Source organism: Nothobranchius furzeri, chromosome 8 (assembly GCF_043380555.1).
Source record: "Nothobranchius furzeri strain GRZ-AD chromosome 8, NfurGRZ-RIMD1, whole genome shotgun sequence".
In the NCBI taxonomy this organism is placed as follows: Eukaryota; Metazoa; Chordata; class Actinopteri; order Cyprinodontiformes; family Nothobranchiidae; genus Nothobranchius; species Nothobranchius furzeri.
The window spans coordinates 63,814,718-63,833,895 of NC_091748.1; the positions used below are offsets into that span (position 1 = coordinate 63,814,718).

The 19,178-nt window shown below is 39.7% G+C and overlaps 1 protein-coding gene across 7 annotated transcripts in view; it reads right to left on the reverse strand.

Moving 5' to 3' along the window:
• Positions 1-19,178, reverse strand: part of ptprsa (protein tyrosine phosphatase receptor type Sa) — a 214,807-nt gene that overhangs the window by 85,394 nt on the left and 110,235 nt on the right. For 6 of the 7 annotated variants that reach the window (XM_070554206.1, XM_070554204.1, XM_070554205.1 and 3 more), the window contains exons 5-6: positions 18,214-18,402; positions 2,343-2,453 (exon numbers count right to left, since the gene is read on the reverse strand). In XM_070554206.1, the coding sequence (XP_070410307.1) occupies positions 2,343-2,453; positions 18,214-18,402 (300 nt within the window). Of the gene's footprint in view, positions 1-34; positions 293-2,342; positions 2,454-18,213; positions 18,403-19,178 lie in introns of those variants that run through there. The other variant, XM_054752249.2, reaches the window with a different exon arrangement.

Here is a 19,178-nt window from a genome sequence, read left to right on the forward strand (position 1 = left end):
GTTAAAAAAAGTAAAAAAGAAAAAACACACCAACCTTCTCGAAGCTCTGAGGGATGTAAAGGGGTTGATGCAGAACACAATGACATGAGGAGAAGAGAAAAATAGGGGAAACACAGAGAGAGTAAAAAAAGCCACCTCAAGGTGTTTAGCTGCAGCTACATTTCCCTTTTCCTTTCTTTTGTCTTCCTCTCTTTCCCTTGTCCCTGCTATCAATGACACCCATCTTCAACGTACACTTGCCTGCCCTCCCCTTTCAAATAAACTTTAAACCAAAACAATCAGATACACCCCAGTGGCTGCTCGATCGCTGGTTAAAAAAGAAAGATTACAAAAAAAATTAAAAAAAAAAAAGTAGTGCGGCGCCACTGGAGTGAAATAAAGTGTACCATACTTATAATTCAAAATGTTTACAAGCCTCTTATGGCCACATGAAAGCGCTCCTGTGGTGGCCGTATTTTGCTTTTAGTAGAAAAAGAAACCAAATCAAGAGGAACTAAAAAAAAAAAAAAACTAATGAGAAATTGAAAAGAAAAATAAATAAAGACACAGTTTGGGAGAAAATTAGCAGCTGCAGTTCAAGACTGTTAAAGGAAAAACTTTCAGAGGCCAATCAGCGACATTTTCATCATGATTAAGTACGTTTCAGTAAAAGTTACATTCCAGTTTGTCCCATTCAAAATGACGACCACCACAGCTGCTAATCTCAAGTGCATTTTGCCTATCGAACAAAACATAGTAAACATCAAGTATCAGAATAAGTCGACAAAAGTTCAACTGAAAACAAACAAAGGTTGACACCATCACAGCATAACAGGAGTGTTACGAAGTGTGAAGGAACTTGAGTAGTTATGAACCTCGTGTGCACTTTTAAATGCAAGCTTGTGGAGCCGGAGTTTATGGAAAACTGGTTGGATTGTTGGAAACTATAAAGTTATACCTGTCGGTCTTATGTTTTATTTTAGTTTTTGCAAAACAGCTGATAAACGTCCCGGTGCTGCACTAATAAAGCTGCAGAAACTCTGACCATCTTTTCTAATAAAGCGTTTATCTTCTACCGATAAACAAGGTGGACTGAATCACAGCTCCAGGATGAATGCTGCCAACGCTCACCGATCCTGACTTCTAAACCTTCGGCTTCCCACGGTAGTTTTTTGTCTCTGTGCTTCTGTTTCACTGAGTATGATGATAGAAATAATAATGAAAATGCAGCTCCCTGACCCATTTTATAATGTCAGAGTAGTGAATTATTTATTGGGAACAAAGTTATTTGGTACACAGCAGAGGGAACAAACTGAGTAGATACCGAGGCATCTTTATTTAATATGCACAATATAAATAATGCATGCCAAAAATGCATCTGCTTCAATTTATTAAAGCTCCATCAAAAAGGGGATTCATTGTCATTTAGCATTAGTGGTGGAGGATAGGCTTTTGTCTTTATTGTATTTTTCCTATAAAACTCTTTTTTCTCCCTTTGACTGATTGTTTTTTTAAATATCTTCACTTGGCTGAAGCATGCCAGCCAGAATAACTACTGACTGTAAAGGCCTTTAAAGATAATACACCAGGGCAGAAATGAGGAAACACTATGGATTTATGCTCCAGTGCGGCATGAGGAGAGACGTAGAGGAAGTGGACTATTTCTAATCTATGCAACAGATATTTTGTGTATCGTGTGTGTTTGTGTGTGTGTGTGTGTGTGTGTGTTTGTGTGTGTATGTGAAACCACAAATTATTTTTGGGTTTCCTCCCCCGTACAGAGAAGGCCTAAAGGAGGAGAGATTTTGATTGGTGTGCAATACTACCTAGCCACTCAATCAAAATCAAGACTTACCGTTGTGCTCCACCTGTAACAAAAACTCATAAAAAAATAAGTTTTCTCAAACTCTTTTAGGGTTCCAACTTTGCCGTCTAGGGGAAACATTTAAAGGTCTTTTCAATCGATAAAGACGTACGGCTTGTTGCGCTACACATTTCCTTCCAAGTGAGTAGGGGAGGGCGTTGAAAGACAAAATGGAGCATAACATCATAACAGAGAAGAACGTTAGTTGGTCAGATTCAAGTTTTACATTCGGATGTTTCAGTGCATAAGAAATTACATTTATGGGAAGGCAAGGCTATCATTGGAAAGGTTTTTTATACTTAGGTTTTAGTTTTGCAAAACAGTTAGTGAAAATATGGTTAGACTAGGATGGGACTGAATGGAAGCAACTGCTAAGATCAACAATTATGCTACTTAAAGCAAAGCTGTACCGTGTTAACACTTTATTTAGAATGGTTAGAGGGTATTTTCGTGCTTTATTCCTGTTTTCGCCCGGTTCTGGGACCGGGTTGTTCCCTACCTCGCACATAAAGGTTAGCGGGGGACGAGTAGCGCACGCCTTCCACATTAGAGGCCACGCACTCGTACTTCCCCTGGTCCGTCTCCTCACTGTTCTCAATCTGCAAGGCACCTGGGGAGATGACACAATCCAACAAAGACAAGACAGGAGGGGAAAGAAACAGAGAAAAAGGAGAGAAAGAACGCAGGAAAGCTAGGATTAGTCAACCTGACTGTGAATGGAAACAGTAAAACAATCCTCTAAGTTTGCTGGTGAAGGTTCTCAGTCATCTAGGTCAATCAATGAAGGCAACTGGACCTCTTTGGTTTCTTGAAGATGTTTTGCTTCTCCTTCAAGGCACTTTTTCGATTCTAACTGGAATAAGCTAGAGTCGCCCTTCTAAACTCTAGCTGTAGTTGCTCAACGAGCTGAAATTACTTATAAATACCCCCTTTCTATCCCCTGAGGTGCCATCTGTGTCATTAGGCCCTATTGTGTTAGACTGGTTATTTTGATTAGATGCAGAAGGGTGAGACCTAGACTGAAACCGAGTCAGATTTAGAGCTGCATTATAGGTGCTGGAAAGGTGACATAGATGGCTTCCTTTATGCCACTCTCATAAATGGTTTGATGGTACTCATAGGTAGTTTCAGCTTGTTAAGTAACAACAGACAGCTACAGTTTATAAGTTTGACTCTCATATTTTAGTCTGACTTGACAAAGATTCTCGGATGAAAAGCGAAACATCTTCAAGAAACCAAAGAAGTCCAGTTGCCTTCCCTTGGACCCTTTTGGAACCCTCTAAACGGTAGGTTCTCTGAATTTCTCGTGGCTGTTTCATAATGCCATTTCTCCCAGAAATCAACCACAGATAGGCATGCCTAGAGTTCCACTCCGGCCTCGAACACCAGTTGACAAAAAGAGAACAAGCTAAATAAATCAAAATGTGAACTGAATCTGTCGCACCGTATTTGCAGCGTGTAACTTCTCTAAGAACTGAGACCATCTGCTAAAAGCAGCCACAGGATGACGATAGGAGTGTAATGAAATGTAATTGAATGGGAATGGTGAGAACATTTTGTAAAGTAGGTGAAATTAGAAAACCACCATCCTCAGCGGGGGAGTCTATGTGTGCAGAGGACAGGTGGTTCGTGGGGGGGACAGGAACACTGACACGATGCAGCCACATGTCTCATGGGAAGTAGTCCTTCTACTGTGCATAAATCAAGATTAAAAACATGCTGCCCTTTAATTACTACTCACATGCATCTTTTGTTCACTTTACCCATTTGGTCACTGTTGTTTTCCCACACATACACACGCATTTCGTTTCATATCTTTTGGCAGATTTTGCGTATGCAGGACCAGACTGCATCGGTGCACAACTGCAAAGCTGAGAAAAGTGAGCCGGGGACAAAGGAGGGAGGTGAAACACCAGGCGTCAGATCGTTCCTCGTTAGAGCGCTGTTGACGGCACTTCTTGATGGTATCATTAGGGCTTCTGGCTGGCTCAGCAGACAGATTGTAACCCGGGTCTCTCTGACAAACACGGCACTGTCGCTTGTTAGCGTTTAGCCAGGAAGCATCAATATACCAGCAGCTGCCTCGAATGCTTTGTTCTGCACCAGAACCTTCTCCATCACATCTGCACGCAAACGCAATGTTGAACACGGCTACTACTCCGGAACGTTGGTCAAATCACATGTTTACGCTCATCTACAAATGAGACAATCGATCCTTGTTAATTATAAAGATTAGTCATGCTTTCACTGGCCTGATAGAGGGAAGAGTATTTTGGAGCTTGGGGTTTGCACCAATAAAGTAAGAATGAAAACAAAGCTGAATGCAAAACAATCTGTAGTGGTCTCATTTTTTTAAATAACAGTCTTTACTTTCTCTTCATTTCTCTTTTCAGCTCAGATCATCCTCGTCACTCAGAAGGCTCAGTTTCTGGCACATTGCCCTTGAACCAAATGAAAATATCTGCCTGCAGAGTGCAGGTGGTGCAGTTTTTTTGCTCTGGCTTTAAGCAAGCATCTGATTTGGATCTGTTTGATGTGCGCTTGGAACAGCGAACGCCTGCATGGTGGCAGGTGGGTTGGAATGTGCTCAGAAGCTGAGACCACAAGGTAAGAACTGTATGAAGTTCGGCTCCAGGTGGACAGCTCCAGGATCTTCTGCCAGTGGCTTGTCAGATTGGCTTCCTCCAGTGAATTCTGCACATTTTCTGAAGCTGCTTTTGTTGTCATCAAAGGCACAGTTTTATGCATATATTTAAGAGTTCCAATTACAAAATAAATGTCAGGCTCGTTTCTTTGATGGTTTATTTATTTTTTTACAAAGACGTGGTCACTATGTTTTTAACCCAAACTAGCTTCAGTGTGTGTGTGTGTGTGTGTGTGTGTGTGTGTGTGTGTGTGTGTGTGTGTCTGCTCTGTCTTCTTGATCCCCAGTGAGTCGTGGAGGATGGCTGCTTATACTGAGCCAGGATTCTCTGGAGGTTTCTTCCTGTTAAAAGGGAGTTTTCCTCTCCACTGTCGCTTTATGCTTGCTTGGTATGAGGATTGCTGTAAAGTCACTGACACCAGTCAGTGACTTGACGCAATTTGCTGGGTTCCTTATATAGGAAACATTATTTCTGATTGGCTTAATGAACTGACCTGAACTGGAATTTTTATTATGTTTAGTGCCTTGAGACGACTCTTGTCGTGATTTGGCGCTATATAAATAAACTTGAATTGAAATTGAATTGAATTAAATATTCTAGCCAGTGGAGTCAATGTGGAGTGGTGAAAAAACACACAAGGCAATGAATATGGAACGAAGATAGGATAGAAGGACTAGAGATGAGCACCCCCTTCTTCCATTTTTCTTTTTAATCTTAAAAAGTACATTTAAACGACCCAATCTACTAACATAAATAACTGAGTGAAGAAAACACTCCGTTTCAAGGCTGATGAATTTAGTAAATTGCAACAAATTACTAAGAACAAGTCTTTCTTGAAATCCCATATCTCCAAAACAGCATAAATATGTGTTCAGCCACCTCTCTTTGTCCCCGTCTCACTTTTTTTTAAGTGACTAGTCTTTCGGTGTTTTGCATAATTACGTTCCGTCTCCTCTGGCAGCCTGTGGCTAACCAGAGCACATGTGGTCAGTAGATTTTATTTATTCTTTTCTTTTTATCAGAAAAAGAGAGATCATAAGAAAATGAATAAATGCTAAAATTATCTTTCATGAACATAATAAACCATCCACTGTGTCTGTTCACACCATGAGTGTTAACCGATAAAGAAAGGCTCGACGACAAGAAGCAATTTTTATTGCTGCTCAAGGAAATAAAAAATAAAAGAAACATGTCTCAACTGTGCTTAATAAGTGAGTCCAACATGGGACCTGGTGGGATGCTGTCCTGTTCTAGAGACATTATGTCTTATTATAAACAACTAAAGTCTCAGTGACTACAAACAAGCCTGGGTTTGCTTGATTTTGGGGATGACTACAACGGTAATATTTTATCATACCGTGTGCCTACTGTTGCACTGGAATGTGTAAAATGCACATCCTTAAAATAAACAAAACAAACCAATCATTGATAAAAATCTAATTATAAAACTGGGTTTACTAAATGCAGAAACTAATTTTTTCTGAAGCAAATTTTACTCAAAAGTGTGAAATATTGACAGACACGGCTCTGTTCACCTACGTCGGCTACACTGAGCATCAGTAATAAATTTGCTACTCTAATTTGTTTCTTGAATCAGAAAAGTGATAAAAATGAAACAAACATTTATTTGCTATTCCTAAAAGATCTAAACATCAATTCAGGTAAACAAACTCCCCAGTAACAATGACCTCATCTCCCACATGAACGAGACACTCTCCATCTCAGTCAGAATAGCCACAAACACTCCCATCCTTCAGCCTCCACTCTTACCCACTCATAGCTGTCTTGCAGTGGGTTTAATGCCTTCATCCGCTCAATGGAGAGGGCTGTAATGGCCAGTGAGGCTGGGACATTTGTCCCAGCCATGACAGCTGCCCAGGTTAACAGCTCTGGGTTCTGCAGACAGATCTGATGGTGTCACGGCTCAACAAACGCTTCTGACAGATGTGTTTTATTTTTTAAATAAATTATTCAATTTAAATTTCAACCTTTATATGCAGAAAATACTGCAAAACTTTAAATTTGTGTGAAAATCTTTATCTACAGTACTTCATGACATGGGCTAGGTGTTTTTTAAATGTTCTTTCTTGAAGAACAACTTCACATGAGGCGACAACTGAATGATGAGACACTAACAGGAAAGTTGGAGAGGGAACTAGTGTGACCAGGAAGCGCCTGAGGCTGTGATCTGCCCACCCCACTCGCTGCTTCACAGCAGCTTTACCATGTGTACGTCCCTCCCAACTCCAGGTCCCCCACCCCCATCAGTCCCATTTGTGTAATTCAATTAGAGTGCTCCAGCAGGCCTTGATTGATTTGTTTAGGCGATCAACAAAATGGTTGGCCAAGTTTCAGTCTCTCTTCCCCTCCCTCTTGCTCCTCCTGTACCCCGCTCAGACCTGCTGATGGCACGTGGCTCTTTTCATCATTTTATCTCTCATTTTCACTTCATGGCTCTCATTAGTTCCTTATTTGTCCTCACTGAAACGGTGCTCACTACCATCTACAGTCCAATTACAGCTCTGAATTAGAACCGTAGCCTATCAGTGGTCACATCTGAATATTCCCCCTTTCCAAGGCATGAGTTGAATCTATTTAATTTCTCACTTTTCTTGTTGCTTCCACTGAAAAACTGAAAAACCTAACCTATTTCAGATGAAGGCAGAATTCCTGGCGAGTTGTTGAGGTTTGCTATCAAATATTAGCCACCAAAACATTCCAAATGTTGCTAAATTGCTGCTGTAAACCTTTGATTTTGACTGAAGGTAGCCAGCGTCGCTACACAGCTGCAAGCCGCCTCACTCCCTCTTCCTCGCTCCTTCACCTACAAGCCTCAGTGCCACTCTGGCAATGCCCCTTCACCACCCCAAGGTCACTGTACTGCCACCGCAGCAGCGTGGGGCTCAATGTGTGATGCTAGTGTTGTCAGAGCCCATCTGCTGGCTTTTAACGCTTCTTTGGAATTAGTAATGACAAAGCTAGGGAGTTCAGCTACCTTTACACCTGTCTCGCACCTCAAGGCCACCACCTGCATGGCTCAACACCAAAGTCAAATGAGCTCTACTCCAGCATTTTTTTTTAAATTTTATTTTGGAATCCACTAATTTCCAGGTACTGCATTGTGTTTTCTTTTTACTAGCATCAAATACTATCTGTGTAATCTCTTTTTTCTTTTTCATATAAGCTACACAGTCCTGATGGTGATGCAGAAGGTAATGTATCGAGGAGAAACAGCCTTAGGCAGCTTATCTAATTATGCATATACGAAGTTCATAAGTAACACTTGCTTTTGTTCACCGCAACATGATTTATGAGTCTCTCTTAATCAAACAAAAAGACAGAAGGGGAGGGTTTGGCTATGAATGAATAAAAGGTTTAAATTTAGACTAAACCCTCATACATGATTGAAGATGGAAAATATTAACCCTACAGAGGTAAGAAAAGAAAACAACATGAATGGATGAATCACCTCCTTGGTGGTGGCAAACTGTGCTTGAAAACCAGAGCACATTTACTTCGCCCTTCCTTAAATATATGGCCAATCCTGTCAAACTGAGAAATACACTTACCTGCTTAGGCTGTGGAACAAAAACATTTTACAACCAACACACAGAATCACCTTCCAAATCACCTGGGAGAGCCCGTTTCAGCAATAAAACTGGAGGAATAACAGCAAGTGAAAGGTAAACCATCCAGGGATGTGAAGAAAATAGGAGGAATGATTTCATATAATGTACAGGAGTCACACTCCTTTACGACTTTATCCAAGAAGTCTTTGCTTTTCATCCTTCCGTTCATCCTCTGGTATTATCAAAGCAGGATTTCTGTTTTTAGGCGTGACAAAAACGTGAGGACGTTGCCAATTTCCAAAGGCAGCCAGTGCACGCAGGAGCCTTCCTAGTCTTCCTGCTGCACGCTACAATTCAGAGAAATGGAGGGAGTTATAGCGAATGGGAATTATTCAAGTTTCTGCTGTGATGTCTCCAACAATGAGGGGGTGCATTAACAAATATGGTGTTGCTGGTGCTCTGGTGGTGAACGGAAAGATCAAAGCAGAGCAGAAGGAGGAAGAAGCTGGTTAAAGTTGTCTTAGGTTGTTTGCAATAAAAATACCCAAAGCAGCATTTGATGTCACCATTACCAGACTTTTAGGTCATTTTGGAGTGTGTTTGTGTGTAAAAGTGAAATAAGTACTCTCTTATCTATAGAATAGGGTTGCTTTAATGTAGAAGAGACTGCAATAGCATTCTATAAATGACAATTCAAGAAGCTGTGTCTGCACATGTGACAAAATAGATATAACTTTTGTGAGGCAACACACTTTAAAATGGTCCAAATGGTCTTTGAAGTTTCTGTAAACAAAAACAAATAGACTGAAAAGTTTTTACCATTGGAGAAACAGACGTACCCCTTCTTTCCACTGGCCGTTAAAGTGGTTGCGTAACGAAACAGCGGCGTTTTACCCGCGAGCTCAAACCGGGAGCAAAGGAGTTCCACACAGCTGTTCCCGTGACGTCACACAATCACGGGAGATTTGCAACAGCATGCGTGATTTCAGAAGTCCACACAACAATAAGCGAGGAGTAAGACATCTGCATGTATTAAAAAAGGTCTGAGGTTTATTTTCTGTTCTGTTTACATTGGCTACGAGGGTTTTAACAGCAAACGACGAAGGTTTACCTGCATGTGACTTTTATTTGAGAGTTCTTGGATGTTTTACGCTACTTTTGTGTTCCTTTTCCTGTCTTTCACGTTGTAAACTGCGGAGTTTGTTGTGTTTTGGAAGTGAAACCGCAAGAAATAGACTTGAAACTTAATGATAGCGTTCCCTAACTTCTGGGGCGCATCCAAAACGTTACACTTTGCTGCCGGTGGAAAGGAACTCATCTACTGTAAGGGCAGCTAATTTCTGCGTTCTAGTAAGTATCGCAGCCGTTTCGCAACACTTTCACATGCAGCGGGAAGAAGGGGTTAGTGTCGAATAAGAGCCTTCATTCTGCTTTTGCAACCAGGTGGCAAAGCACCAGTTTCTCAGCAGTTTTTAGACACAGATGATGTAGAAAATGTGGTGGAGATGTAAAAAACACAGAACACACACAAAAGACTGGGACATTTACAATGCCTAGTACGTAAAACACAAGACAAACACAGATGACACATTGATGTAATTTGAATATAATATCTTGGAGTTTTATTTACTTTTTTAAAGAAAAGAAGCCCTTTATCACATTGTTTAGTCACCTTGACTGAATTAGAGGTGGTTATGTCGGATTATGTGCTGGTTAAAATAGTTTAATCCTGCTTTGATCATCGTGATGTTTATACTTCTTACCTCGTATCGGGGTACCCACTGGAGGAGACACAAAAATGAAGACATATCGTCAGTTCAGTTTAGAATTAATGTTAGTAATGGTTAGAGGAAGTGTTTGTGTTGAAAGGTTTACTGAAAGTAGGTTATGAAATTATTAGGTGATTTAACAGAGATGGGGACGTTTTTACTAAACCAGATAAAAACAGAACAGAACAAAATAAAATATAAAATATACCTCTTTTTGCTGGTGTCACACAAGAAAAGGCAAGTTTGAATGTTTGGAATGTTCAATCATTACCTTCATATTTATATGTTTGACAAATACCTTTAACGTCCTGGCACATTTTTCATTCCAACAATCCAGTATGTGTTCGGATTTGTATGTTTGTGTAGAAATATTATCTAAGTAGGTATAAATAAAGTATTTGCTGCTGCAAACACAAGCTTTACCTTTCATTGCATTTGGTTTTGTTTCAAGTCATAAACCTGCTAAGTGTGACAGATGCTCTTTACCCCAGGCTCTTCCTATTGTTTGATTTCACTCAGAGCTGTATGTTTATGTGTTTGCTATTTATTCTGAGCCTGTATATAGTTACATACTTGACTGCAAGCCAAATGCCACATTAGGGACTAGAAAATATTGAGTTTATTCAGTTCTTGTATGTTGTGTACTTTGTGGCCTGCCACTATGATACTGAATCCCTTAAAGATGTCCTTCACTGAGAAACCCTGTTTTAATTTATTTTTGAAAATGATTGGTCACTCAGTGTTTAACATGCAGGCTGAACGTGAAAACGTTCTCCTACACTTATTTCCTGCACTGGTTCCTGGAAACGTCACACTGTCAGTTAACACTGCAAGGCTGTTTTAGCGTCCAGAGAATGTCTCGACTAGTAGAAGCTAACCATTAGCACTAGCAATTCCACAACACAGCAGAACTTCTTCAGGCTTGCGTTATTAGTGGATATAAAACATCAACATTGTAAAACAACTAGAGTCAGAGGTTGAACTCACAAGACATTCATTCCTAGTATAGAACACTTCAAATGTATTAAAAATGAGTAAAGCACCACTTTAAAGCAATACTAAATAGTCTTTAACAATTTAAGGCATTGTTTCAGTGGTTCTTGAGCCTGAAACTGCACTCTGTAGCCCTCTGCTGATCAGAAACCATACTTAGCAGTTTTGTGGTTTAGGTAAGAACACTTTTCCAAAGTTCTTAGTAGCATTAGGTTATCTACGTTGTTTTTTGCAGAAAGTTTTGGCTTCTTCTGTCGCCCTCCTCAGAGCTTTACTTATTTGTAAGTGCTTACATGCAATCTGAATTTTTTACACATCCTTTTCACCAGCTATCTCTCAGTAACCAATGATTTTTCTCCAACTTACTTAAATTCACTACTGGAGCGCTGGAAAAAAGTGTCCCTGAACTGCAGATAAACAGCCAATCACATTTTGCTGCTAGGGAGAGCTGGATAATTTTGGGCCAATCAACATCCTTTCTACAGGAAACAGCTAGCTAGCATGGTAGAAGGTGCAGGAACTCCGTTTCCCTCTCTCTGTCACTTCTTTATTCGCACACCTGCTGTTTTTACCTAATTCTTTTATTTTCTTACTTTTAACTCAAATTTGTAATCTTTCATCTGTTTATGAAACTTTATAATTTTGTGACTTCATTTTATCTGATGTTAATATATTCTGCTTTTAGATCATTATGATTTTATGACTTCGTTTTATTTTGTTTTGATCTATGAAAAGTACTGTGTGATTCTATGTCTGTGATAAGTGCTATATAAATAAAATTTACTTACTGACTTACACCCTCACTGCTGATTTATACAGATAGAAATCACCCTGTAGTTGTTGCTGTCAGACATGTTTATTTGTTCTCATTTTATGAGATTATAATGTTTAAAACAGGCTACCTACTTCTATTTCTCAGTCGTGTTAGTGCCACCTATTGGTGCAGCTTAGTATTGTGCTTTGAGGTGATCATGCTTTGAGCAGATGATTAATAGAGACAGAAACTCAAGCTGAAAAACAAACTAAAAATAAAATAAAATGGAAATAAAACAAAAATGGAAAATATGGGCTGTAGTTACTCTTGAAGTCAGTAGGTTGTGTATTTATGTTTTTGAGTATCGTTATTATCGTCTAGTTCATCTGTAAATGTGAAAATTGACTTAATCTGTAAAACTGCTGATTTGGAGAAGGGGAAATACAACATAAAGCCCCACCAAGATTTTTTTTCCCACCAATCGCCACTGCTCACAAAAATATACGGACTACTGTCAATGATTAAATATATATGAACTTCTGCCAGTGTGTAAACATTATTTAATTTAAAATCATCATCATAAACGATTTTCTAAAAATATGTTTTGGTTATTTTGGTAAAGAAACTGACCTTCCATTTCATTTTTGTAATTGAATTTGAGCCGAGTCATAATTTGTGACACCAGCAATGAGGACTCAAAGTTCTGCCTGGTTTGCAATGGTTCTTAGTTTTTACTTTATTCCCTTTTAGATCTTATACTTTTGCTAATGCCTACAAATAGGAGTAACACATGCAATGAATGAAAATCAACTCTAACCAACAATAAGAATAATACACAAATCCCTATTTATCAAATAATAATAATAATAATAATAATAATAATTTTAGAGTAGAGAGTGGATCTTTAATTTAATGCTTTTATAAATTATTTAGAAATACAATTAGTTTTTTAATCCCTCTTGTTTTTAAGTTCACTTTACTCATTTATTATCTTGTAATGCGGTTTAAAATCACATTTACCCCCCCAGTGAAAGCTGATGGTCATTAAAAAACCAGGCAAAACTAAAACAATATTGAATAATGTTTTCATGATAATCCACACAGTTCAGGGTAAATCACACACGGACAACGGGACGCTGGGAAAGTTGCTGTGTTACTTTGTTAGAAATACATTAGAGGCTGCAGGAGGCTGTTTATTTCACTTTTGCTGAGATGAATTTTAGTCGGGAGTTAAGTGTTAATGGTTAGAGGTTAAGGTTAAAGCTGCAATAGCAAACCGACAGAACAAGCTAGCTTTCAGAACAGTCACCCCTCTAACATGAGCCATGCCTGTGGTAATCGGAATCTACAACACTAGAGGAAACGAGATGGCGCTAAACACCAGCTGCTGATTTTTCTTTTAGTCTTTTGTTGTCCACAACTTCAAATGGTGTTTTTTTTTATTATTTTTTAGGGACTCTGGTAGTTTGTTCTAAAGTTGAAGTGGTAGCAGTCAGCTGTTTCTCCTTCTCTGATATTATTGAGCGGAGAACCTCCCACATCAGTGGTGTTCTGTTGCAAAATGCTTGATCATGTAATGACTGGAGGACCCAGGGAAGTGCAAAAGTGCAGTGGTTTGGTGAGACAGGCAACCGGATGGTTCTTAGCCATGTTATTGGCTAAGGTTTTAAGACAAATGCCAATTCATACTTTTTTTCAGGTTTTTTAAACCACAACAGTATATTTACATTCTACGTTAGAACAGTGTTAAGAGGAATGAAGAAAGCTCTTGTAAGCGAGCTTGTTTTACAGATTTGCCATCGCAGCTTTAAAGTTAATGAAGCAGGTTTGAACAAGGAAGTGCTTTCACATGGACTTCTTAAAGAAATGAGTGGAAATAAAAATAAACACAAATAAAAACAAAAACAAGAGGATGGGTTGAGGGAAGCGTATGCTGCAAAGGTTATTCAGGAACTTAAACAGGAACAGGAGATGGCATGATGTTAAATCAGTTACAAAATGATAAAGAAACATTTTCTGTGATGATTTCTGGAAACTTCTGTTTTCCAATAAAGATAATCAAATAAAATGGCAGGCTAGGATGGACTGGTTGAACTGTGTCTGCAGGGCTAGCCAGTTTTCAATTACAACAATAAATCCACCTGTATTAAGCACTTCCAACCCAAAAACCATAAGCTCCCCCTCTAAGCACTGGTCATCCAGGGGTTGATCAGATTAAGGTGACCTAAATATATTTCAACATACTGCTGCCCTTCTTAATTTATCAAAAAAACATAGGTTTTTATTATTTTTTCACAGAAGCTGCAGTTGTTTCAGTAAAAACAACCCTTTGGATGTATTGGAAATATCACCGAAGGCTGCAGAAAGGCTAAGGGCAGTTCAGACAGAGATGTTGCACATCTGCATATAAAGTGACTGTGGTTGCGTGATTGGCTGGGTGTCAAAGTGTGACCACCATCCAGAGGGCATCTGGCTGACCTTCTCTTTGCTCTAGACCCCCCTAGGATTCTGGTTATGCAGCAGCAGGTCTCAGAAAAAAAGAGTCCTATTGTTAGCGCATCTGTAGTGGCTGTGGGGCAGCTTAAATACCAACACGTCTGTAATTTCCTCTAGATTAAGTGGGACTGAACTAAATGTGAGCCATACACACACACACACACACACACACACACACACACACACACACACACACACACACACACACACACACACACACACACACACACACACATATCTGTGGCACATCAGATTGTGATTAGAACGTTTTATGTAAAAAAAAAAAGGAACTTAATCTTTGTGAACACTTTTCCTGGTCCTCTCACTGTCGCCTGTGGTGAATCAGTCAGGCTGACAAGGCCAGCGAGGGCCTGGGGTCTGCAACCATGGGTACTAAGGAGAAATGTCAGGCTACACACCTCTAAAGGAGCCCCTCAGGGGACCCTGATGCAAATATCACCACCCCATCAGCACAGCGTGGTGTGGAACATAAGGAACCAGTCTGTGAGCTCCCCCACCGCCTTGCAAACAACACATAATTTACTCAAACATGACAAGGCGGTGTTATTTGCTTTAAAAGTGAGAAAATTTGTCTCGTAGCCTCAAAGAATGAAGGTCATGTGAGAACTAATTTGTGAACATGACGTTTCTTGCGAACATCTATATGAACTGACTTTAGTTTACCGTCACAACACTAGATTAAGCTTTGTTACAACAAAGACCTGGTCAACCAAACTAATTCTGACTTTACTTTAAATAAGTCTTATTTCAAAATAAAAGTAGGGCCCAAAGTGGACCAAGCTGGCAGGTGAAAAACAAAGTGACTTGGTTTGCTAAAGAATAATACTTACTGTGAGTCATGGCAACACAGAAATCATTGTCTTGGAGTGCAATAATTTCTTCAAAGCCAAATATGTAGGGATAAGTCATCAAACGGCACTGACATTATAAACTGTGAACAAAATATTTTCTATGAAACAGTGGGACTCCTGTAAAGATTAAATATATCACGTTGGGTCCACAAGATTTTGGATGCTAACGTGCTGAAACACCAGTTGTTTAACAAACCAACCTCACTCACATAAAAACAAACTGCTTCTACCTTTCTCAGTTGATGTAGGATCTCTCCTAACTTTGGTGGGATGAAACTAGACAAAGCTGACATTAGGAAGAGTTTGGGCAAATTAAAAGAAAAGGTTAAGAATAAAGAAGAAAAGACCACAGGGAGCAAATGGAATAAGAGGAACTGTTAGGGTGGGGTAGGGTGGTGGGGTGTGGGACTCATGCATTCTGGGAGGTAGTTTGACTATGGCGTCTGCTTCAAGGAGAGTGGATTGGCTTTATGAGCTTTTGTAAGGCACTTACCAAAGGCTTCTGAAAATGACAAAGAAAAAAGAAGTAAATAAGAAAAGAAAAGGAAGAACAACAATTTATTTAGGGTTAAATGTTGCTGCTACAAAAGCTTTGAAGGAGCTTCGCCCTAGTTACATTTCTAATTATTAAATCTATTTATATTTGGAATAAAATAAAATAAAAGGTTTAAGTAGAAAATATTGCAAATTGATTTCTTATTTTGCATTTTCTATGATTTATTCTTTCTTTTACGGTTTCATTATGGATTAAAACCAAAAGTGTGTGTTTGAAGGCTCTGTGATGTGCACTGAAGAACATCACATATTCAGACACCAATACAGACAAAACGGTTTAACAAAAAGAAAGACAGAAAACATATTTGTGTGAGTCGGTTAAACAGGAAACACAAAGACAATTACAGACACAGATGATACACACTTTAGATCCAGAAAGGAAGCTCAGACCCTGCAAATTAGGGCTGGGCGGTGTTCTTATTGCATTTTTTTTCTAATAAATCACATAATTTTTACAGTATTTGACTCTATTTATTTTCCAAATAACAATCCAAGTGCTGCCATGGAAACATTGAGCTGGTGTGAACCAAAAAGCACTAGCCACAGAGGTTTTGTTTGCTAGCATCTGTTAGCAAGATAAACGTCAAAGTACTGAAAACATTTGGAATAACTATTTGTAATGGAATATTGGTAACGGTCAGCATGACTTTCACTTCAAAGGTCTCTACAGCAACAGCAGCAGTTTTTCTGCTGTCAATCAGTCCTGGCAGCCACAGACATATATACATAGACGCCCCATGGACTGGCGCTGCCTATAGAGCTCGGGACGTCCCGTGACTCAGAGAGTAGACGCCATGTTGGCAGGCAACAAAGGTAAACTAAATGAACGGGATCGGCTTGGATTTTACTCCGTCGGAGTTTACTTCACACTTTAAAACCGAAGAAATCATTTTATATAGTCAGAAATGAAATAGATTAAACATCTCCGACCCTTACCCTGCCCCTGGGATATTTTTTTTAAACGCCAGAAGCTGTCGCAGTGGACCTGGCCAGGGAACACCTTGGGATTTCCCCAGAGGAGCTGGCCCAAGTGGCTGGGGAGAGGGAAGTCTGGGCCTCTCGACTTAAGACTACTGCCCCCGCGACCCGACTCCGGATAAGGGGATGAAAAAGGATGGATGGACAAATAACATAGATTTACATGTAAGTAGTTTAAATAGAGTGCTGTGCTATTTGAATGTATAAACTGAACGCCAAGAGAAATCACTAGTCTGACTTTTTTCCATGAATAAAATAAATATGTCAGGGCTGTACATAAAACGGGTATAGCTGTCCACTCTGTGCTGACTCCTGTTGGGTTTGGAGAATGAGGAGACCCACCCAATGGGTGGTGATGCTGTTACGCTCTGCATCGCCCAATAAGACATCTATGTATTCATGTCTATGCTGGCAGGTAGCCCTTCTTCCTGGTGCGTTGGTTCAAGCCTTAGCCATGAATGCCAACTACACACAAAACTTAGGTGTTGAACAGCACATAAACAACATGTTAACTATGTTTGCACTTTAACAATGCATACTTATTGTGCGATAAACACCTATAATTTCACCTGATTTTGGCCCAGCTACCTCTACTAGTATGCTAAATGTTTTCTTGTCAGACATGCTGTAGTGTCAGTGTGTAGAAATGGAATCGGTCCTCGTGAAAAGATTTCCCACTAGGTTGTTCACTGTTATAGTGTCACATGAAAAATTCATAACAAAGTAAAGGCTGGTTTTCGGTACAAACAGATATACCTGCACAGGCTCACTGCAAAGTCACGAGAAACAGGTTCACGGCTCTGACCATTTAGATTTTTCAGTGATTTACCATGTTGCCATAACGTTGCTACATGTTGAACACAGCTCCCCCCAAAAAAAGAGTCAGTAAACAATCCAAGAGAATAAAAATCCTAAACAGTTAAAAGAGAAGAAACAAGATGAGGAGCTCTAAGAGTTTTTTTCTAAACTGAAAAATAAAAAATCTTGTGTTTGGTCAGGCATTAAGTATGAGATGAGAAATCAATTCTTTTGACTGTACACCCTTTTGAGGGCTTCAATTAGGGCAGAAACTCAATGACAACAGTCTTTAGTGGTGTCCACCCTGATTTACATTTGCAGCAACAAATAAAATGAGAGCCAATAGATTTTTCGAATGGTGACAAATCATCGACCTAAAATGTCTACCCTTGTAGCCCGGAGCTGCTGCGGGGCCTGCACTTAATTAGCAACATAATTAGACTTTGCTTTTCTGGGGGCTCTCTGAGGGCTTTAATCAATGGGAACGAGACAATATATCCAGATTTGACTTCTGCCATGAGAATGTGGAACTTTTGTTTTTCTACTGTTTGTTGACACAATGATGGGATGCTGCAAATCAGGTAAACTTATGTCACAAAGTTCCAATAATAACATGTAATTCCCATACATTGCTTTAGGGCTACACATCTTAAAACAAAAACCAGACGTGCTGGCACATTCTAGTAGTTTTCCTTGTAGTGGTTTACCAATAATACATAATACATAAATCTCAGAAAACGTTGCTTATGTCAAGCCCTCTGATGTTAGGATGGGTTCCACTGCTCCCTACCACTAAAAGTCAAGAGCAAACCTGCTGCATCAATTGCTATCATTACCGGGGAAAAGTGGTTGACTAAAATAATATTTTAAATTGTTTTTTGTGGAGCAGAAATAGTTAGAAAAAAACAACAACAACCTCATAAGACCTGATCTTTCCTTACCCGACCGTAGTTGTTTGATTCGTCCATTGCTCACATTGGGATCTATGGGAAGGAAGTCTTTGTACCAAAGGATCTCTGGGTCAGGGTTGCCACTAGCAGCACAGAGCATGGTGGCCGTTCGAGTGCGCTCCACCACTTTGAGTTGGGGACCCATGTCAATGTTAGGAAAGCCTGGTGGGAGAAGGTCATCTGTAAAACGAAAGAGAAAAGAATACAAGTGAGTCTCTTCATTGTTTATTTTATTATTTTATTTATTTAACCTTTATTTATCCAGGTCAACTGTTTGAGTACCACTTCTCATTTACACTCGACCGACCAACAGGCTGCAAAAATAAGTTAAACAGACAATGCATACAATTTCACACTGGGAGAGTCTTGGCAGCAGCACGGCTTCCTCTCTGTGCCCTTGAGACTTCAGGTCACGGTTTGTTTATGCAGTCCGCCATTAAACCAAAAAGAAAGAAATCACGTTTGATTTCGCTGTTTAATGTCATACGATGTTGTTCCTCTCCACTACCAGGATTAAAGCCATGAAAACACACCGCTGCACATCTGGAACAATGCTGTGAGTAAATGCACCGTTGGGTCACACGTAAGCTTCATATATATGAAACCGCATCACTGCAGTACTTTTATTTTGAAATTTACCAGTGATTTTACACTGAAACCTTGTGTGATTTCCTGCCTAGCCATATGCTAACATCCCAAAAGCGGTACACGGCAAAAATAGAACCCGATCCTTACTTTAGCACCGTGTATGGCGCTCCTGGGACGTACCTGGAAATTGCCACGTCTCTGCTGGTTTGAAACATTCTATAGAATATGATGGATTCTATTTGAAGCAGTGACGTTCTGCTGCCGGTCCGTGCCGCTGATGCATTCAGTGTGAAACCGGGGTGAATGTCCTGTAGACAAATGGTTCCCAAACGTTTATCACAAGGACTCCCTTTCCTGTGTCCAAGACA